This window comes from Gopherus flavomarginatus, chromosome 11, assembly GCF_025201925.1.
Source record: "Gopherus flavomarginatus isolate rGopFla2 chromosome 11, rGopFla2.mat.asm, whole genome shotgun sequence".
In the NCBI taxonomy this organism is placed as follows: domain Eukaryota; kingdom Metazoa; phylum Chordata; order Testudines; family Testudinidae; genus Gopherus; species Gopherus flavomarginatus.
In genome coordinates, this window is record NC_066627.1 from 44,543,085 (window position 1) to 44,566,725 (window position 23,641).

A 23,641-nucleotide genomic window follows, 5' to 3' on the forward strand; every position below is an offset into this window, starting at 1 on the left:
TTGGCTAGAATACAGGAATATGATAATGCTGCTTTTGCCAATTTTTCCATGTTTGGGCCTTTGTCTGTATGTAAATTTGTCAAGAATCATTCCTTAAATAGAACAAGCAGATATATGGATGAATTAATACTAACTTTTTGTGGAAAATATTTCATGACTGTTTCACATTTCCTGATGATAACGTAAATGTAAAAACAGGCACAATCATGCAAGCACTTAATATCAGGAGTAGTACTTACAACCATGCACATCTTCATGATTGACTTTAATGAGACTGCTCACAGTAGTATAGACTATGATAAGTAAGGTGCAGATCCTCAGAGGTGTTTAGGTGCCTAACTGCTATTGATTTCACTGAGAGTTAGGCAACTAAATACTTTGAGGATCTTGGCCTAAGTTGTTTGCTGGATCAGGCCCTAAGTTTGTAAATATTGCTTTCTCTACTCTTTTATCTCTCCATTCTTTCACTTGTAGAAAGTTCACCACAAATTATCAAGGAAATAATTAAAAATACTATAGCAGACCTTAAACTCACTAAGAAATTGGTGGAGACAAAAAAAACCATTTTAAAATAAGCAAAATGTGAATTTTAGGCAGTGTAAGTTGTACGATGAAATGCTCTCTCTTGCATTTTGCCCAGGAACACTCATTTTTTGGAAACAAGTTAACCACTCTAGAACTGGCTTAAGGCATAGACCAGTCAATTGAAGTTTTTGATCTATTCTACATGCATCATCTCACTGGTGCATGGTTATTCAAAATTTTTCTCTATCTCAGAACTACTTCAAAGAGCAAAAATACATTGAGGGATGTAATTCTCCTGTGAATGCAGTTTCAATCTAGTCAGTGATGCAGATTTCAAACTGTGCTTCTTCAAGTGCAATATGCTTCACATGCTAGCTTCTCTGAAATTATTTTATGTGAACTTAATCTCTGTAAAAGTATGTTTACTGTCTGGCAATGATGAGGTTACACGGATATTTTTTAAAGGTATTTTAGAATCAGATGCAGATATTTAGTGGAGAAAGTGCCTCTGCTCGGCAACAATCTATCTGGTGTTAAGGACTAACAAAGTAAACCCATTGATTCTGTAGTGTTGTATACTTTAGCTAAATCCTCTAAAAATATATCTGCCTATAAACGTACTATAAAAATGCACAGCAAATGGCTCAACAAAGACATGTGGATAAAGCTGTATTTTGGCTAAACTTCTCTAAAATCCAGCACATAACTTTTAATTAGAACAGAACCATTTGGTGGCTTGATGCCCATTTAAAACAACTATCATTAGACTTATAACTACTAGAATATAAGATTTTTTAACAGACTCCACAGTGAGGAGCTATAAAGACTGTATTTTTGGCCCTATTAAAGCTTTTTACTCAGGTTCAGAGTTTTGAGATAAAGGAGATTAATTTATTTGATTAAAATGGTTATTAACCCACTCTTTGCTGTGATGCCTCCTGTGCTAATTGTGAAGGATTGCACGGTATGCAGCTGCAGGCTCTGGGAATCAGATGGGAATCAGTCAGTGGGTCTACTTGGTTTAAAAGCTACAGGGTCCCTCATGGCCCAATTACACAGCCCTTTGTGAAGTATCTATTTGGTGATCCTTTGTGATTTAAAGAACAGTGAGGCACAGGGCAAACACCTTGGGAGTTTTCAGTGCCTTCAAACTTGTTAGCTTGTCCCCATCATCTATGAAACATAGATTTATATGCAAATACCATGCAGTTAGATTTTATAGCTGTCATATCTGTCAGGTTTCATTTCTTGCATTTTGTAATGGTTACTAAATGCAAGAAAGGAAACTTCCCAAATTCAACAAAAAATGTAAAATTTAAATATGTTCTTGTGACATGCCCATATAGGACTCTGGAGCTGGTGATTGGTGCTAAATCCAGTACGTGCGGGGATGGGAGTTCAATGCTCCCTTTACCCGTAGAGTCCAGACTCCTCCCGTGGTAGCTACATATCTGCCTTTTTCCATATCTTATAGAAGGATCCAGACTAGCCTCAAGGATTGCTACTGTTCAAGAATCTTTCTGGCAAACTGTAAAAATACGTCTTAGTGGGCTCACATGGATGTACAACCTATGTTCTCCTCATCTTTAGGAGATAACGGAAATGCATTCATGAGGACATGGTCCTGGAATGCAAAAGGGACATGGCATAAAAAGGTTAATGTTGACATTTGTTTATATTCATGTGTGTATTTTTAAATCAAACATCCAACACATTTTATACTGTAAGCTTTTGGGAAGGGACTGTTTACTGTATCTTTGTACAGTACCTAGCATGATGGGGACCTCACCTGTTTGAGCCCTCTAAGTTCCACCACAATATTAATGTTAAGTAATAATAATCACTACTTAAAATACAGAAATACTATTGATGTATTTATTTTTTATAGTATTAACCACCAATGAGATGTAAGCCTACAGTATAACTTTTGTGAGCTGTAATTTTATAGAAACATGTTTTAAGTCGTATAAGTTGTATCATCTTTCATTTCTGACTTTTCCTCCATTTAAAATGAACTCAGATTTTGTGGGTTGTGTTTAGTAAACCTTTCATAAAAATTGTACTCTGAAACCAAAGCAATGCACTAAGTATTTTAATAAGGAAGTTTTGTATCCTTTTTTTGTCATATTTTTCTGTTATTCCTATTCAGGCATAATACAATAGTTACAGACTAAGATTAACACAAAGTGGACTTCCCCCTCCCCCGGAGTTTATTTTATAGTAACGTTCAATAAATAAATTTGACTTTTGGGACTAGTTGGAAGTTTTGATTCCATAATAATATTCCTGTTCCTGTCTAGGAACTTCATAATGACCTGGAGGCAACAGACATGCACAAAGAACCTTCAAGCTAAGAATGAGTGAAAGTGGAATATCACAGAAGGAAGAAACATATAGCAGAACTTGGTGTGTTTAAGTCTTATCGCATAGTAACAAGTATTTTGATCATTTTTTTTGTCCAGATGCTAGATGAAAATCACCACTTAATACAGTGTATTATGGACTATCAGAGCAAAGGCAAAACAGCAGAATGTACTCAGTGAGTATTATTTACTTTGGATATTATTCCTGTTCTTACCACAAAGTACAAGAAGAATACTCCGAATAGTGTTGCACAACTGCCACTGGCAAGAGTACTTGGAGTGCTAATTTTCTAACATTTACCATTAGTCAATATGTATACATTATTCTTGGGACACAGTATTTTTTTTCACCTTGGATATTTTGAGCAATGTAGTTGTACAAAATATCAGGATCAATAATATATCGAAGCAAAGGAAAAATTGTGCAGAAATCAAGACAGTAGTGCTGTTGGTGATAAGAGATGAAGAACACCTTCTGAAAATAAGGAAATTGAATATTTCATCAGTTTTCAAAGGAAAATTTTAAAACTGACCATAGTTTGTTCCTTGCACATCACTACCCTCAGTGGAAGAGCAACACTGGGAATGAGGATCATGGCAGTTTTGATTTTTAAAAAACATGAAGAGTAACTTGAAATTTATATGTCGACCTGATCCTGAATTATTTCGCATGCAGAACTCCCATTGAAATCAAGTGTAGATCAACTGCAGGACTGGCCCCATAGACTATATCTGAAGTAGGAGAGGTGAATTGTGGGAAATTTAGAGTTCTGCCTGGAAAAGAGTATTTTCTTTTAGGACCCAATCATGCACTCATGATGCAGGCAAAATGTATAGGATTGGACTATTATTGAATGATACCAAATTTATGCTGTTTTTAAAACATGCCCAATTAATGTGTGAGAAGAGTCTTTACTATATGAAAATGAAAGTTAGGATCTGTTTTGCCTTTAAAGGGTATATTCCTCTTATGAGGCATATACAGGTAACTCTTGTTATGCATGTACAGTCAGGGGAGACACAACATAAGACTTTAAGTCTGTATATAAATCTGTAAGCTCTGACGTTCATAAAGAAAATGATTAGTCTTTAGAATATTGTCCATACTTACAAAAGTAATTATAAGGAAGTGTAAATTTAGGATTAGGGCACTACTTGTTCAGGAGATAAATATCAGCAGGTAGGTAATTATTTTCTAGTATACACAAAGTTGATAATATAGTTTTATCAGAAGGGGATTTAATTTTTAGAGATCTAGGATCTTGGTGATCTATGCCAAAATAAACTGAATAAAGACTTGTTAGTTTCCATCACTGCTTATTGTTCTTAATCATGAAAGCAATGTACTTTTACTGTAAACATGGATTAGATTTCAGTAGGAACAGGCCAAGCCTGCCCAATGAGGGGTCAAGTTGAGGGAGGACAGGCATGAGAAAGCTGTTATTCTTTCAAAAAGGAAAGTGTGTATACGGAGAGGGAGGCATTTGTCTTGTTATGTGCTAATGATTCAAGACTTCATCACAGATCTGAATCCTTTTCTGTAGGGAGATGTGTATTTACTTCCTGCACTGATATTTATTCACAAAAGACCCTGAACACTAAAAATTAACTCAAAGCCTTAGGAGTTCAGGTACCTTCTCTGCACCATGCTTCTCTCCTCCTTTCCATCACTTTCATTCTTGTCACCATTCTGGATTCATTTTGCTACCTCATTTGCCCCCACCCTCCACCAAAAGAAAAGTCATACAGTAAAAGAAGTTACCTGTTTGGTGCCTCTCCAGCTTCCAAAAGTTTGAATTTCCTTCTGGATCAGTGGCACAATTTTTAATGTTTTGTTTCTAGATTCCTTCCTGCTTCTTTCTCATCATGATCTTTTCAAGTTCACTGATGACTGGGAGGAAGCGTGAATGTTTCAGATAGTTTTATTGGATGGCAGTAAGCATGCGAGTTAAAGCACTCTTGAAAGAGTGTTGTTCTTCTGAGCTTCCTTGCAGGGCAAAAAGGTTGTTTTCTGGCGCTCCAGAATTTATACTCTTGAGGACTGTGTTAACATAAAGAAAGTGACTAGTTGTTAGAGCAGGGGACAAGAAATCAAGACTCTAGGCTCAATTCCTGTCTCTGCCACTTATTCAGTGGGGTTTTCTAACAAGAAAGTATGCAGGGTTGTAGCAGACATGCTGGTCCCAAGGTATTAGTGAGACAAGGTGGGTGAGGTAATATCTTTTATTGAGACCCGAAAAAGATCTCTGTGTAAGCTCAAAAGCTTGTCTCTCTCACCAACTTTACTTGCTGAATTTACCCATTTGTAAAATGGTTGTTAAGTATTTTGAGACTTTCTGAAAAGAGGCAGGACAATACAGAAATGGTCATTATTATTATTTATTAAGATGGTAAGAGAGTGGCTAATTTACATTTACCGATGATTTATAGATAGCACAGAGAACCCAAGACTGCAATGAATTCATGAAATGTGATATGTTGGTATTGCTAACTCTTCCCAAAATAAGCGTAATTCCTTATCTTTTAGATACCAACAAATCTTGCACAGAAACCTGGTTTACTTGGCAACAATAGCAGATTCTAACCAGAATATGCAGTCCCTGCTTCCTGCAGTAAGTACCAATATTAACATCAAATACAATGTTAACTATACCAAGGAGACAATTATTTGAGTATTGATTCATGACAAAAAGCTGTTACTAGTTAGCCATTTTTAATATACCTTTTTAGGAAAAAATACTTAAAAAAAAGTTCTGGATTTCAATGGACAGTAATAGAAAAACTACTCTATGCATGTTTTATTGTTTATTGGGGCTATTTTTTTAATCCTGCCACCTGCAGAGCCAGGTGCCTAAATTACCATGAATCAAATTGTACAGGGTTCAACAGGATCTATCAAAAATCTCTAAATAACCAAAAATAGGTTTCCTGTATTTTAAATGTCACTATTGTATGTGCTCAGGCCCTTCTTAGGGTTGAACTAAGTGCTGTATGTGCCACTGGAAACTTCCCTTTCTCATGGTACAAGGCTGCCATTTCTAGTCCTGAAAGGTACCAATACATTGGTCCTTAAATCTGCCACCGGTTCATGATTAAATGTTGCATAATGTTTCCTCATAAACTATCAGCCTGGTTCCTGTTTTTTTGCAAGGCACATGCATGGTGATAAGCCTACTGTAAAGGTCTGGTCCTGCACCACCGAAATCCATGGCAGCTTTGTCATTGACTTCAATGACAGAATCATGCAAAATGCCTATGCCAGATTGACAGCTGTGATCTAAAGATACGGGGTTTGTTTCTGTAGTACTCTTGCAGGAAAAACTCCCACTGACTTCAAAGGCATTTTTGCCTCCATAGGAACTGCAGGATTGAGACCATATTTTCTTAGATTTTGCGACCATTGTGATCATGTAGACCTTCTGCATAACACAGGCCATAGTATTTCCTTGAGTTAATTCCTGTTTGAACTAGAGAACATCTTTTAGAAAAAGCATCTAATCTTGATTTAAAAATTTCCAATGATGGAAAATCCACCATAACCCTTGGTAAATTGTTCCAGTGGCTAATTACCCTTACTGTTAAAAATTGCACCTTATTTCGAGTCTGAATTTGTCTAGCTTCAGTTTCCAGACACTGGACCATGTTATACCTTTATCTGCTGAAGAGCCCTCTTTTATAAAATTTTTGTTCTCCATGTAAGTAAATACTTAAGACTGATCAAGCCTGTTTTCCTTAATATAGCTTATATTTCTTACATAAATCAGAGATCAAAACTGGAATTGTTCTGAAGATGTTTTGTAGACTCGTGGTCAGATTTAATGCCCTTACTCAGGCAAAATTCTCATTGATTTAAATGAGAGTTTTGTTTGAGTAAATTGACAGGATCAGGCTGTATGTTTGTATTTTAATTCTGCAGTGAATTTCTTGCTAACGTAATTGATTTAGAAAGTATCATATACACAGCGCTATAACTAAAAATGTGCTTTATAAAGATTAATTCCGGCAAACCCTTACTTATGCGAGTAGTTCTTGCCCATGTATGTAGTTTCACTGACTTCAGTGATGCTACTGGCATAGGATGAAATTCACCTCTGTGCAGAGGGTCTATCACAAGGACCATGCTTCATTTAGGCTCTAGGGGGCATGTGCCTTACGCAGTCTGCTCTGCATAGGGTGACCAGATAGCAAGTGTAAAAAACCGGGACGGGGGTCGGGGATAATAGGTGCCTGTATAAGAAAAAAGCCCCCAAAATCAGGACTGTCCCTATAAAATCAGGACATCTGGTCACCCTAGCTCTGCACCCGGCTGAATTTCATCTATAAGGAATACTTATGTGAATAAAGGTTTGAAGGATCAGGCCCCAAAACTGTAGGATTAAAATCTGAAGGCACACGTTCAGATGAGTCAGTTTGTATTCATAATAAGGTTAGTTTCAGGGTTATTATTTTTCTAATTAAAACCTAACCAAAAATCTGCTTCCCCTTCTTGTTGTTTGCAGCCACCAACGCAAAACATGAATTTGGGCCCAGGAGGAATGACTCAGAGTGCATCCAACCAATCTCTCCATTCACAGAGCAATCTCAGTGATGCAATTGGGACAGGCCTTCCTCCTTCCTCCCTCATGCAGAGTCAGATTAGCAATGGTGAGCTCTGTTCCCCTTTGTGCTGCTTTATGGTTGCCCAGCAACAAAATTATTAATGCAGAATATACTTAGAAGAGGTCTTTTACAGCTCTGTAACTCACCTTTCAGCCACATGGGAATTTCAGGCACATGTTGAAATATTCACAAAATGGCTACAGTTTATACTGCTGCTTGGATTCTGCAAGGGCTCCAGTCCACTTAATTGATTTATGTAGGGGAAATAAATATGAAACAAAATATTTTAAAACACGCAATGAAAATCGTCAATAAAAAGATATCTCAAAATTAAATACCGTAATAGTTTTAATAATAAACATAACTGAGTTGTATGTTGCAACCCTTTTGCACTCATGCAAGCAGCCCCATAAAGGTCAATGGGATGGACAGGGTGAGCAGGGATTGTTTGCATGAGTAAAAACTGCAAGATCAAGTCCTCAGACTTCAGAGTTTTTCCAAGATAAGTACCCTTTCAAAAATAAAATGCAGTTACATTAGTCTTCTTTTTTTAAGAGTAGCCTTTAAAATGTTGTATAGTATAACGAAATAGCTTACTTACATAGATCTTTTAATGGAAAACTGTAAACTTAAAAAATGCACTTCTGTATGCATTTTTTATACCCATGTTGTTGCAAAAGTACCATGAATGAATGTAACTGAGAGAAAAGAGATTTTTTTTTTCTGTTTTGCATTTTGTTTACTTCATATATTTAACATTTGATGTATGGTCAGTTTCACTATTCCACTTCATAATCATTTAGTTAGTTTTCTCCCTTTGCTTTAGTCTTTCACAAAGTGTTAGAAAGGAAAAAGAACAGTTTTTAAAAATAGGAAAATGTGATTGTTCCACAAACATTGGCAGGAGGACTATTAGGCAGATGTATGTCATGAAACTACTCAACCTTTTTTTTGTTAAACTTACTAGTGTCTCTGTAAATTAATGGATGAGAGTCCTACTTAGAATAGTTTTGCAGTTTAAAGAACTGGACTTTTAAAATTTATTGTGGGCCTTCCTATTGCAGTGTTCTTCCTGCGTGATACTCAGTAACAACAGAAATCCTCAGTCAGTGAGGATTGTTCTGTGCACTAAGAATCTACATTTTCATTATTATTGTTGTTTTTTTCCTTACACTTTTGTGTGTGTGTGACAGCCCTGGAGACTGAAGTCCTCTATTTATCCACAGAACAGGTAACAGCAAGGGCAGCAGCAACGTAAGCTTACCCTGAGTTGCCCCACCAAAGTGCGTCAACCCTAACCTAAGGGGACTCACTTCCGGGGGTGAGAAGGTAGTTCAGTCTCAATGCCCAGTCAATCCTTTGCCTCTGCTGAGAATGTCAGCAAAGCAGTTGATTAGTGCCAGTTGATATTGTGATGAGAACACCAGTCCACTGGGAACTAGACTAAGACTGACATTAATTTCATATAGGGCATTGAACAACCATTGACTGATAGTAACGTTTGCAAACTGGGTACACAAATGTACATGCAATTCTGAAAATGGAAGCTCTAGTATTTGTGAAAGTGATTGAGTGGCAGCAATACAGAACTAAAGTTCTCTGTTTACTTAGCATCACAGGTGCAGCACAGGGGGCAGCAACACAAGCTTCTGCACACTGACCCTCCATTATCCTCAGTCAGGTCTTAGAAGGATCCCCTCTAGAAGTGAGAAGATAGTTCAGTTCCCAACATCTATTCAATCCTTAACATCTCTCATAAGACTGCTAGCAAGCGTGCCAAGTGTGATGCTGATTTTGGTGACGGGACAACAGTCTACTAGGAAATGGACAGAAACTACCACTAGCATTTCAGATAGGCCACCTGATACACCAATTGGAAGTCAGTTATTTCTCAGGCCTTGGATGTACAGCTAAAACCACCGAACTTAAACAGCCAGTCTACAAGCTCTACTGGTGCAGTTTATAAAGTCTGTCAGCCATACCACTTGTGGTCAATCGCAGTATTGTTAATCCCATGCCTTCAAAAATCCTGAATCAGACCCCAGAAATCACAAGGTTGGTTTACAAAAATCGCAAGATTTTAAAAAAATGTTAGGTGCTTTTTTTTTTATTGCCTTCTGTTTTTCAAGCTTCATGTACATTTGGGTCATGTTTTCAAGTTTTTATCTGCAACTGTGAGTGCCAGAAACACTGTTTTTTAAATGAAAGCTGAGATTCTCATGTAATAACATAACTCTGGGATCTTGGGCTTTACGAAAACCAACAAATATTGCAAGAGTTATCAATACTGTAGTTAATTGAACCTGCAGTATTTGTAAGATCCATCAGCAGAAGCACTTTCACTCAGAAAGACTACAAACTCCATTCTTCATTCAAATTGCATGTTGTCTTCTGTTTCGCTGAAGAACAAGTATCAGCTTTATAAGACATACATAACTGTAGGGTCAGACTTCAGCAGCCGTAAACTGGAATAGCTCCACTGACTTCAACAGAACTATACCAGTTTACTCTTGTTGAGAATCTGGCCTATAGTCACTCTATAAGGGATGAAATAAAACATTCTCCAGCAAGTTTTCTCATTTCAATATTTGTAAATACTTTAAGAATACCTAAGGAAAACTGGTATTCAAAAAACTTTAAGACGCCGTTCAGACTGTAAATAAAATTAATATCAATTAAATCAAAATAACATGAAAACATTTTCTTATTTGGAGATCCTGCATGTGTCTCCATATAAATGGTCTTGCAACAACGTGAAACAGTGCACAATAAATATGACTAAGTTTGCAAAAAGTTGTTAAAAGAATTAAGAGCAATACTGGATATGAAATAAGGACGAGGTTCTGCATAATAGAAGTTAGGTATCCAATAACAGTAAGAGCTAAGATAATTAAACATATGATAAGGTAAGTAGGACAGTGCTTACAGCCCCTGAGTACAACCACAGCATATTGATAGCTATTCTTATTGACTGTTGGCTTTTATTAGACTACAGATAATTGACCACAACTTACAGCTATGTGTATGAACGAACAAGGTCAACTTTATCAACTGGGTGACCCTGAGCAAGAGCGAGGCTCCATGCTGCTGCAGAGTTGAATGAAGTTATGAGTTTCTTTCTTGTATCATACAACTGCAAAGGAAAACTGGGAGTTTCTACCCCTCTCACCATCATGAGAGGAGATCAGGAATTCATAAATTGCCAAGTCAGGAAAGAACTGTGGGATCACCCCCAAAAAGTGTGGGTGCCAGGAAATCACTTTGTGTTGTTTATGCTTAAGGACAGGCCTGGTAATACAGAGCTCTACATTTTTGGTTGTTCACTGAAGAAAACTTGTATTTAGTGTATGAGTTGGCTCAGAGGCCCCTATGAAACCTTGTTGTTCTTCTTTAGGGCCCAATCCAAAACCAACTGAAGTCAGGAGGAGTCTCTGTGTTGACTTCAGTGAGCTTTGGACTGGGCTTTTACAGACCTCTATAAAAGCAAAATCAGCTAAGCAAGCACATACAGTGTCCCAGTCACAATTAGCAAGATACTGTTAGTATGAATCCCAAAGGTTGAACTCCTAGCGCAGGGGTCAAGTCAGCAAATGAACTGGGAAGAGAAGGATAATGGTCACGATAGTAGGGACTAGCATAGTGTTTTGGAGAATTTCACCTCTGAAACTACTGGGTATCTTCAATCAAGCTAGGGGAAGGAAGAGGATGTGATAGCTGTAGAGGCAGTACAGAGGCAGGATGAGTGCCATCATCCCCTCTCCTTTCTACTCTAATTAGGTTTGGTGGGCTTGCTGAGGGACCTTCTCCTTTCTCCTTATATGGTGGGCTTGCTGAGGGACCTCTTCCTCCATTTCCTCTTCTCTCCCTCCCCCATTTATGGGGCCTTGTGATACCTCATCACTCTCCTTCCCCATCCAGCTAGCTTCTCTCTCTCACTGCCCATCTGGTGTCAGGATCCCTGGGTATGTTCTTCTATCTTTTTAAACCCTAGCAGAGGAGAAAGTCTGTTTGGTACTGCTGCTGGGCACAGAACAGTTGTGTTTCATGCAACAGCAGCATAGAGGAGCTGCCAGCCGCTGTTGGGTCCTTCCAAAACACCCATTACAAGAGAGGGGTAGCTAATAACCTTCAAGGGAAGAAGGAAGCCGGGGCTGAACCTAGTCAGGGAACACCTGAGCTATTGAAGGCTCGGACACTCCCAGAGTTCTTGATTCAGTTTAGCGGCTGAAGCCGCAGCTGGCATTTGTCAGCCATGCTGAGACTATTAGAGCTGCCTCTGTCTTAGGAAAAGCTGGCAGAGCCTTCTAGTTGCAGAGCCTTCACTTCTGAAATTTGTTCCTGCTTGCCATTCAGCAAAGCCAAGTTTGGTCGTCTTTAGGACAAGGTTCAGTATAGCTTTAAACAGACAGTAGGTGGTAGGTTTGGCTGTTTGTAAGTAATAGGGGTTTTAATTTTGGGAATTGGGGGGGGTAGTATTATTTTGTTATTTTATGCCGTGTGTGTGTGTGTGTGTGTGTGTGTGTGTGTGTGTGTGTGTGTGTGTGTGTGTGTGTGTGTGTGTGTGTGTGTGTGTGTGTGTGTGTGTGTGTGTGTGTGTGTGTGTGTGTGTGTGTGTGTGTGTGTGTGTGTGTGTGTGTGTGTACCATAACAAGAATCCAGGTAAGCACTAACTTTTTTTATACAGCGTAGCTTGTCAATAACACCATCACTCTTCTTGTTGTGATCTGTTAGGTCCTAATCATGTGTCTATGCAGCAGTCAGGCCAGAATACGATGCCCACAACCTCTCTGAGTATGACCGTGAGCAGCCATGGAACTGGGCCTGGTTATAGCCATACCGTGCCTGCATCTCAGAACGTGCCAATGCAAGGCCAGGGGTCAATAGGCAATTACGTCTCTCGAACAAATATCAGCATGCAGTCTAACCCAGGTAAGGTTCCCTTTCCTTTTGGGATTGAAAGGACTTTTCAGTGGCTTCAAAGATGCACAACATGTAAAAATGTGCTGTAAATACTCTCTGTAACCCTGTTCCTGCATGGGAGCAGAGATGCAGGAGAAGAGGTGGTTTTAAGCTACCTTTGTGTTCAGTACTTTCTGGACTCAGAATAAGTCAAAATAGCGTCAGTGTCGCTCTAACTTCCATTCTGTTTCCCATGGCCCTCAGTGTGTGGTGGAAGGAGTGAATATCCAGAGTGCAGCAGCACTCTGGTCATACTGTGACAGACCCAACACATATCTCCCATATGTTCTGAGCTGTGAGAGGGGCTGTTAAAGAATAGTTATGCCAGCTAAAGAAGTTGTCCATGCTGGTGATATTCCTCAGTGGATATTTCCACTCCCTTTACAGGCCTTTCACATTGCTGGAGTGGCACAAAGGGGCCAGAGGGCAATGGAGAATCTGTCGCTGTCTCAAAAATATTCACCACTGAGTAATGAATAGCATATCAGATATTAAAGAATTCTTTCAAGGAAGCAATGTGAAAATCAGAAAAAAAAAATACTATAACTTTAATTTACTTAAATTCTGTAGTCATCAGGCCTAGTAAATAAGGTAGAAGAGGAAGGGGAAAGTTGGTTAAAGAAAAAATGCAGCTGAAGATAAGGATGCAAGTGAAGAAGAATAAATATTTCAGTTACCTCATACAGGGCCCTTTTCTGTAGTCATGTTGCAGAAATTATTTCTGCTATTTTTTGAGATCAGATGTATTTTAAAATACCTGACAGAAAAATAATGGTATGAATTGATTATGTTATCAGCATATGGGTTCAGATTAGAATGTAGAAAAGTTAAATATGCACGCTGGGAAAAAGTAAACAATTTCTGTCTTTTTTTCCCCCCTGTTCCCTTCATAGAGGATTCACTGAATGATGATCTGAATGCAACTTTAAGACTAATCTGGCTGATTTTAGTTATTTTCAAAAAAGAGTAGGAAAAGAATTGTGATATCCCTTTAGAAAACAATTTTACCTTGTTCTATGTAGTCTCCATGATGCACCAGCAAGCGGCAACATCCCACTACAACTCGGCACAAGGAGGGAGCCAGCATTACCAAGGACAGTCCTCCATTGCCATGATGAGTCAGAGCAATCAAGGCAACAGCATGATGGGTCAGCGACCCATGGGCCCTTACAGACCTTCTCAGCAAGGTATGGTGTATTATTCAGTTCCAGAAAGATGGCTACCCCACCATTCCTGCTGTCACAGACAAATATGCCACAGAAGCCATAATGATCTGGAAATGAGGGACCTACCTCAGTGAAAGTTGATAAGACAGGAAATGCCAGACAGTGAAAGGTGCAAGTAGAATGTCAGAAAGGGTTTGCTCTAGTTTTATCTTCATAGCTTTCCATGTCTAAGGTTCAGAAATGAATGAGTCGACAAAGTCAATGAAATTCTTTCAGTTTACTGCAGTGGGCTTTGGATCAGGCCGTTAGTCCCAGTGTGGTACTGTTCTTAATAAGTAAGAGGTCTCGGCAAATGAGATTTCGGTTATAAATATAGATTTATATTTGTATATGGGCCTACATTGGAACTAAGTAAATTATGATTTTGAGTTTGAATGTTAGCATGAGCAAAAAGCTCAAAGAATAAAAATATTAGAAAGAGAAGAACTGTTTGGGTTAAATTTGTAGTGACCCTAAATACCAGCATTACCTTATTTAAGGCTTGGAAATAGGGAAGCATGGTTAATTAGAAATCAAGTGCAAGGTGTAGTCCTATGACTCCCTTTTCTATCTTTGGGTAAGGTCCAATAACCAGCAATGACATCACTTGTTTGTTATAGTGTATAAAAAGCAAGGATCTTTAGTAATTTTTGTCAGAACTTTCTTTAACCCTTCGTGTCACGCTATGATAGGAAGGTACCTCCTGGGCTTGCACCTGTTGTAAGTGTTTTGGCCAATGCTTATAATTGTAGTGTTAGTAGGGTATAGAATATTAGGGTGTGTATGCTTATATAATGATATTTTGTATATAAACCAACATCAAGTGGCCTTTGGATTAATAAAGGAATGTTTGTGTGGAAACTGAGTGGTGATAAGCCTTAGTAAAATTATTAGAAAAATTATTTCCAATAGGCACCAAAGGATAATTTCATCACTATCAATCGTGACTGAAAACATCTTGGAAACCATTATATAAAGTGAAGAAACTGCTAGACCAGTAACGTGATGTAACGTGAATTTAAATTATGAAATTTTGGTTTATTTTCTGATTGGATACTCACAGACATTTAATGCTAACTATATTGTTATGCACAGGATTCCTTTAGGTTTTATGCTATTGGGCAACTCAGGCTAGTAGATTAATTATGTCAACTGGTAGGGTTTTTCTTGCTCCATTATGACAGCTATACAATTCTAATATTAAATTAAACTTTCATTCTCAGATTTAGCAAAAGCAGTTTTCCTTTCCAATGAGAAAAAACATCTTTGAAACAGTTCTGAACATATAAAACTCAAGTGATTTCTCCCAGAAGAAAACACTGTTCACTTCAAAACACTGTTTCACTAAATAATGAAAAATCTCCTGTTGGGTTCATGGGCTACTTAAAACACTCTCTCTCTCTCTCTCCTTTTGGTTTACAGGTTCCTCTCAGCAGTACATGGGGCAGGAGGAGTATTACAGTGAACAGTACAGCCATGGACAAGGCTCATCAGAGCCCATGAACCAGCAATATTATCCAGATGGTAATTTTGCTGAATAATAGTAACTCTAATATTGATGCAGCAGAGCTTGATGTGGTACTGAGTTGTACGACTGCCACATCCAAGAGTTAAAAAATTGGAAACCAAATAACCTGTAAGATTTGTTTCCAACCTGAAATGCCAGCAACTCCTGTTCCCAATACATACGATTCTGTGTACAGATGTTCATCGTAGCACCATTATCAGCTGCATCCTGAAAAGAGCAGAAAGCCTACAGGAGAATCCCTGGGGTAGGGTACACACTCAGTTTAGCAAGGAGTGCTACTTCAGACTTGGCAAATGCATTGTCATTTTCACAGCAAGCTATCTACCTCAGATTTGCCCACTTGAGCTCTTTCTTTCTTTTGGCCTAATCTGTGAAGCTATCTGACTTTAAAGTGTGTGTGTGTGTGTGTGTGTGTGTGTGTGTGTGTGTGTGTGTGTGTGTGTGTGTGTGTGTGTGTGTAATTATTTAATTATGTATAAAACATAATAGGTACTCTCTACATTGTAATACAAACACAAACAATTATATAATACATGTGCCAAAACAAACTATGGCTCAGATGAACCTTTTTGATTAACCTTGTCCATTTTGTCTCTTTCTCACTGTCTGATTGCAGGTCATAGTGATTATGCATATCAGCAGTCATCCTATACCGAGCAGAGCTATGACAGGTCATTTGAGGACTCCACACAGCATTACTATGAAGGAGGTGAGAAGATATATTTGCAATCTGTGCAAACAAAAGCTGTAAGCTACATAAAGTGCTAAGTCTACTTAGGAAAAATATGAAAACTGTTTTATAGCATTTCTGCAGAATTCAAACACTGCTCAGCTGCTAGCCTAAAATAGTTTCCTAAATTGAATGTTACTCAGAAGTGTCTATAAAGTAGAATTTAGTTATGTATAGCAAGTTTTATATTATATATATCTCAAAACACTATGCACAACATTAGATAATGTTAGTGACTATGTAGGTTAATGATTACTAGCTCACATATAAGCCTTGTGCACTAGTAAACAACACATTGCTGACAACAGAACATGTGTAGCTGAACTAGCTGCAGTTATAGTGTTAGATATTAGAAAGTTTTTTACGTGTGAGGAAATATTAGCTATAATACCACAATTATTTCTTTTCTTAAAAAAATGCTGTATGGTGTTTTCATTTAACTTTAAATTGAGATATAAGTGGCTCTTAATATATTAATTGTTAAGGTCAGAGATCATTGTGGGGGAAGTAAACTAAGGTGCAAGAATTAGAAAAATGGCTTAAGATTAGGGAACAAATAGTTGCTATAGATGGAAACTTCTTTTCAAATTGAGGGAGGGCATATTGGTCTTTAGGTATTGTGAAAAGCCAACTGGCCAAAAGCACAAATGAATGGGGCTTCACACCTGTAACTGAGATAAAATGATGGCCTAGTATTTCTTAATTTTCAGACAGCACTAAAATTGGAAGCAAATAATGAGGCGCAGTAGAAGTAAATATAAGGAAGACCCAACAGCTTAAATAATTGGGACTACTGAGATGAGTAAAGGCTGTGGAATCAGGCCTGTTGTTCCTATCAAGTTAACAGGAAACACTTGAGTTATTACTATTTAATGTATAATTAAATATTCAAACTTAAAATTAGAAAGAAGGAAAAAATACAAAAACTGGTATAGGCTATCAGACTGCTCCAAAGTATTATTCTCTCTCCTCATTTCCTCCTCCTCTTCTCTTATTTCATTTCCCAACCCTGACTCACTCTCTTTTTACAGGTCGAGGAAGCTCTTCTCCCTTGAATAACTAATATTTTTTGTTTCATTATGTTTCAAAACAGCAAGTAAACAAATATATAACAGTTATTCTGGGGATAAGCGCCTTGCTGGCCAACAGGGAACAAAGAGGGAAGATAAGAGAGGAGAGAAATGGTTGTGAGTGAAATTAATCAAAGGATTTTAACATGAAAAAGAAACCTTACAATTTCACCATCACCACTATGACAGCCACGTTTCCTTTGCTTTTTAATATGCTTTTTCTTTTATATAAATGTTGGAGTTAGTCTGTTTAAGATGAAGAGACGGTAGCAGGTACCTTTGTTGCAGGCAAATTTTTTAGCACAGGAACCACCTGGAGCAAAGGGATTATAGCAGTTAGAGTAGACAGATTTGTATATTCACAGTACAGTTAATTGAGAAATTATCATATAGGGAAAGATTTTGAAATAGGCACCTAACTTCCCTTGAAAGTTAATGAGAGTCAGGCACCTAAATGCCTTTGAAAATCTGTACCACTGTGATTTTGCAAATCAAGCATGAGAAAAACCTGAATATCACACATCAGCCCCCTGCACTACTGATTGGCTGAGATAATTTAATTTCAGTATAATGAAGTTTATCTTCCTCCTTGATAATAGTGACACTATATCACTGTCATTTCAGCAAGATTCAGCATATTTATTCCAGAAAGGAATAGTAGAATTTTCAGCCAATTTAATGACCCCATTGCCTGAACATTTTTGGGAGCTCAATCACAAGGATCACTTAAATTAAATTACTATGACATCTCATCTGAGGAAACCAACTTTTATGTAGAGACTTCGTTCATTTTGTTGTTTGCAAATTTGCAAACTGGATTTCCCTTTAAATGTTTTAATAGTTCCAATAAAAAATTGCAGGGTTCCATAACAATGAAATGCCTTATTTTCCTTGGAAATATGAATAAAGAATATTATTATTTATGAACTGAAAGCAAATACAGTGGGAGGGCTTCTTGGGATGCCAGCTGTTGTGTCCTGGCACTCTTGTCATCGAGCCTCTCTTCTTTTACCTTTGGGACAGTTTTTGATTAGAAAAGCTCTCCATTTTGAGGTAGGCTGGTTATTTGCATGTTCAGTGATGTAGATGAATAAACAACCTCTTACATCCCATCTGCCCCTACTGTGAGCTCCACAAGAAATGGAATTTATGCAGATCTAGGATTCAACAAATTGCAAATTAAAGCCAATGCACTTTGCATGTTTTTGAAAAACAAAATCTGATTCTAAAGAGTAAAACAGATTTTAAATATAATCTATTTATAGAGCTGGGTTGAAAGTTATGAATATAATTAAATATCTGAATGAAAATAGTAACTACTCTAAGTCATTTTAGGAGGACTCTGTCAAGATATCTGAAATGAGTTTTCTAAAATATCATTTTAGTTTTTAACCCACTATTGTGTTTTACAATAACCCTGTGGAAGTTTGAAAATGAAGTGTTTCCTTACTGATTTTTCTTTATTATTAGACTATTTGCATAGTATAGGGTTGTTCATTATGGATCAAGTTCATCCATAAAATTCTAATGTATAACTCCTATTGAAGCATAGAGGAATTACAGTGTGCATTATAAGGTAGTATTTAATCCTATGAATGCTGGGTGACTGAATTTCTTTTTTTAAAGAGAAGGCAGATTTGCTTTAAAACAAAATCATACAGGGCCAAATCCTGACTCCTGGTATATACATCATATAAACCCTGTTGGCCACATAAAGCAGCTGAGCTTTGTAGTTCTCCCAGCCTACTCTGTCCATCCTAAGACTGTTAACTGTGTTTATTTAGAATAGGGCTGCTCCAGTGGTGAAAAGTGGGAAGAACAGAGGGACCATATCCCCAAAATTTTCATGTGTGAGGGGTTGTTGGGAATTCTTCAGTTCACTGAGTCTTAGTTCCGCTCCTTAGCTAACAGACTCACCCCAGGGAAGGGTAGGATCTTTCTTTTCAGAATCTATATAATTGTTAACATCTGCCTGCATAGCGGACAGGTCACACAGCTTTGGTGGGCTCTATGTTGTGGAGACTTAGGGTATGTCTATCCTGCAATGTAAGACCAGGGTTTGAATTCAGGCTCAAGCCTACCCTCCTTCCATCTACACACAAACCACACTAATCCAGAGCTTGGACCCAGGACTCCACGGGGAAGGAGGGTCCGACCCCGAGTCAAGCTGGGACTCAGGGTTCAAGCCTATTGCTTTGTAGTGTATACGCAACTCCACTGGACTCGTGCTCAGGTAGTCCACCAAAAGTATCCCACTGACTTACTTCCTTTGTCCTCTGGACAGTCAAGTTTGCGGCATGGTCATGTTTTCCCACACTTCACTATGAACAAATGACTAGAGCACCCACATTTTGTGAGGGCACTAGGAAGTCTCAGATATGGGTGGTTGCATTCGGGCCTGCATAATACAATGTAGACAACAGACCCCATTCTGGGGCCTAGGGTTCAACAATGAGTTACAAATGAGTGTAGATGCTCAAACCCTACATTAAACCCAGGATCTGCTAATTCGAATTCTACTAACCCTGGGCTTACACTGCAGTGTAGACCTTTGGGTCAGGGTTTTCCCTGTGAAGAATTGGTTGGTGAAGCCCCTCTAACTTAAAAATAAAAAGGCAGGTCAAATTTTGGGCCACCCAAATTTTACAGTGTCCCTTTTAAATTAATTATACATTCTAAAATTAGCTTGTGTGTAATGAACAATTCTGTATAGGACTTCCTTTTGAGGAACAAGGAACTGCCTCTGACAACTCTCCAATGTCCAGCATATTTTGAGTTAATTATATTATGAGAGTTGGAATTCCTCTGTGCGTGATTCATTATCAGCTGCCCCCTATTGACAGCACTCAGGAAAGGACAGAAAAAGCTGCAAAACAGAAAGTAAATTAATCATGTTATCTCTAGGTGAATTAGACATATTAATCTCCAAAAGAAAACAGTGAGAAAAACAGAGTGGCAAAAAACCGCCATAAACTGAAGTAGTCAATTAATCTTGTAACATTCCAAGCTACAACAATTTTAATATATATATATTAAAATAAAATAAACCTGGTAACCAGTGTCAGAATTCAACACAGTACTGAAGGTAAGTGATCCCTGCAATCTAAAATACATGTCATTTCTGGAAAATCTGTCTTACAAAAACACATAGGAAGATAGAACATGAAGTAAATTTCTTTATTATTTTAAGCGATCAGAGTTTCTCCATTGTGCAGTAATTAATTCAAACCACAATGGTTTAGCCTTAACTTCTATTATGTTTTATTTTCCTTAAAAGTCAACACGACTGATACTTGTTTGCCTCACACCTTGTGTAGTTCTTTATACCTGGATAAAATGGCTGTTAAATGCTACTGTTCTGATTGGGTAACATTTTATACCCACTTTACATCAGTGTAATGACTACCAGCTGTAAAGGAGTGAAGATTCAGGCCCAATGTTTTGGTCACACAGAACCTTTGTGTGGTAATGTTTCTTTTTCAACCCACTTGCTTTTTGTAGATTACCACAAACTAAAGGAAAGCCAAAATATCAACTTAATGGAAAATAAAACTTAGTGAATTAAGGATAAGCCTTTGCAGTTCAAATAGGCTGGTGTATATTGGGGAAATTCTGATCACTCACAAATTTAAAAGTCAGTTTTCTTAAACAATGTTAGATACTATGAATATCCAAATAAATACATGAATATGACTGTGTACAAACTGTAGGATGTGCACTTGAATAGACCAGGGATGGCCAAACTTACTGACCAGAGCTGCATACTACATTCTTCAGAAGTTTGAGAGCCGGGGTGTGCCTGCCGGGGCCTGGGGCTGCAGCTTTTCAGCGGGGTGGTGGGGCTAGGGGCTTCTGTCATGTGTGGCCTGGGGGTCTCGGGGCTTCATCCCCGCAGGGCTTGCCTGCCTGCCAAAGCTCGGGACTTCAGCCCCATTTCTGCTGAAGCCCCAAGCCCTGGCAGGTGCCTCCCATGGGGCTGAGACCCCTAGACTCCACTCTCTGCTGGGCAGAAGCCCTGAGCTCCACCACCTTGCCGAAGGGCTGAAGCCCCAAGCTTCCCCAATCAGTCTGGTAGGCAGAGAATGGGGAGACATGGGAGGCTCCAAGAGCTGCATTTTAACTGTAAAAGAGCCGCATGAGGCTCACAGGCCACAGTTTGGCCACCCCTGGAATAGACTTGGTCTTTATGTGTTATCAAATATATATATATATATATATATATATATATATATATATATATATATATATATATAAAATTAGGAGTGTATATTTTTCCTAATTTGTAATGTGTTGGAAACAAAGTTATTGTGCTCTTTTAAAACGTTTATTTTATTTTTAAATTTTTGATGAAAAGAAAGCTGATGTTTAAAATGTAAGAGGAAAAGGGAGCAGCTGGTGGAAGGGAGAGGAGAGAATGTGCATGTAGACTTCTTAAATAAAACGTTTTTCATACGTGAAACAAACACAGCCTCTTCAAATGAGCTAAAAATAATCAGAGGAATAACCTCCTCTTTACTGATTAGTAAAATATATAGTGGAAGGCAGGGTCTTTTTTAAAGGAATACCCTTTTCATATCAACAAACCTCATTCAGTTATTTTCAGTGTGAACAGCAACTATATTGGGACAGCTGCTGAGTCTGTACATAAACTATATCAATTTTCTCCTTTCTAGTGTCAAACAATATAATTTATTTTACTTTTACACTAGGAAATTCCCAATATAGCCAGCCACAGGCAGGATACCAACAGGGAGCTGCGCAACAGCAAACATATTCACAGCAACAGTACCCAAATCAGCAAAACTATCCAGGACAACAACCTGGATATGGTGAGGAAGTCTTCTTTGGCATGTCTTGTGTTTGCAATCCTTGGTATAAATTTGTCCATTCTGTACCTAGGAACAAACAGATAAATTGTCTATCTCCCTTTGTAGCTCAAGGCACCAGCTTTAACTTATAACAAATGTAGTACCTGGTTCAGCCCAATGGATGTTATCACACATCATACAGGATCTCTAACTCCTTGACATCAAGGGCTGGGAAAGCTGGGTGTTTTACAGGTTTGGGTGGTGGGTTATTATACTAGTGCTCAGGCTTCACAAATGTGAAATTTTTATATAATGTAAAGTGGAAGGAATCCCACAAAATCACTGCCACTTCACATAGATTTCTTGTAATAGCATCTATGCTTTACCATCAATTGCTGAGGAAAAAGGATTGAATGTGATCTGAATATTCTTGCACTAGCGTACTAAACGAGAATTTTTTGGGCCATTCTGCTCACAAAATGATGATGCTCTCCACTACCATGTAAAGAATCCAGGCTTGATAGCTGGTCATGGTCTCTCTACTCAGATTAGGGTACTTTAGAAGCAGCACTTTGAGTCCCTCAGATGAAGAGAGCATTTCATATTGCTGATCAGCAAGTAGTGGTGTTCATGGTCTCTAAGAGCAATGGTCTGAACATGCTCAGGCACAGGATGGTGACCACATCACAGGGCTTTGAGATTGGCATATAAAGCAATAAGTAATAGAAATATCCCTAGGATTTTAGAAAGGATGTGAAGGACCATTTGTGGGAAGAAGCAGCTTTGATTTGCCTGAGTGGCACTTACAAGGTACATTACTTCAGGGTCTTGCTGACCTTGGCAGCATTATAGGTACACCTTTACCCCACTATAACATAGCCGTGGGGACCCAAAAATCCTTACCGCGTTATAGCTGAAACCCCATTATATCAGGGGAGGGGCAGCAGGGCTCCGGCGGTGATTTAAAGAGCTCCAGGCTCCAGCTGCTGCAGGGAGCCCCAGACCCTTTAAATCGCCAGTGGAGCCCCGCTGCTGCAGCCCCAGGGTAGCAGCAGCAGGGCTCCAGCAAGATTTAAAGGGCCCTGGGTTCACCACAGCAGCCATTGCCCCAGACCCTTTAAATCGCTGGTGCAGCCCCGCTTCCGCAGCCCTAGGGCTCCATCAGGATTTAAAGGGCTTTGGGCTCCCCACAGCAGCTGGAGCCCAGGACCCTTTAAAGCGCCGCCCGAACCTCGCTGCAAATTTTATCAGCATATACTCCACTCCATTATCCAAGTTATTAATGAAAATTATTAAATAAAACTGGACTCAGGACTGACCCCATGGTATGCCACTAGATACGTCCTCTCAGTTTGATAGCAAACTATTGATAACTATTCTGAGTATTCTTTCAACAGTTGTGTACTCACCTTAGATAAATTTCATCTAGACAACATTTCTCTAGTTTGCTTATTAGAATGGCATGTGGGACTAAGTTAACAGCCTTCTTTAAATCAAGATATATCACATTATTGTTTCCATCCACTAGGCTAGTACAAACTGATTGTTTAATTTGTTCCAGTGTCTTTCCAGGTATCAAAGTTAGGCTGACTGGTCTATAATTCCCTGGGTCTTCTTTGCTCCCATTCTTAAAGAGAAGTAGTATGTTTGCTCTTCGCCAGCCCTCTGGGAGGTAACCCATCTTCCATGAGATCTCAAAAATAATTGTGACAGTTCTGAGATTGCTTCAATTAGTTTCTTAAATACACTGGGATGAATTCCATCAGGCCCTTCTTATTTTAATACATTTAACTTATCTAAATAGTCTTTAACCTGTTCTTTCTCTATTTTGACTTGCATTCCTTCCATCTTGTT

The 23,641-nt window shown here is 38.4% G+C and overlaps 1 protein-coding gene across 1 annotated transcript in view; it reads left to right on the forward strand.

The window, feature by feature from the left end:
* SS18L1 (SS18L1 subunit of BAF chromatin remodeling complex) overlaps nucleotides 1-23,641 on the forward strand; it is a 29,689-nt gene that overhangs the window by 3,093 nt on the left and 2,955 nt on the right. The window contains exons 2-9 of the mRNA XM_050917805.1: nucleotides 2,988-3,064; nucleotides 5,416-5,500; nucleotides 7,388-7,532; nucleotides 12,219-12,416; nucleotides 13,469-13,633; nucleotides 15,074-15,175; nucleotides 15,796-15,888; nucleotides 21,689-21,808. Coding sequence (XP_050773762.1) covers nucleotides 2,988-3,064; nucleotides 5,416-5,500; nucleotides 7,388-7,532; nucleotides 12,219-12,416; nucleotides 13,469-13,633; nucleotides 15,074-15,175; nucleotides 15,796-15,888; nucleotides 21,689-21,808 — 985 coding nt within the window. The remainder of the gene's footprint in view (nucleotides 1-2,987; nucleotides 3,065-5,415; nucleotides 5,501-7,387; nucleotides 7,533-12,218; nucleotides 12,417-13,468; nucleotides 13,634-15,073; nucleotides 15,176-15,795; nucleotides 15,889-21,688; nucleotides 21,809-23,641) is intronic.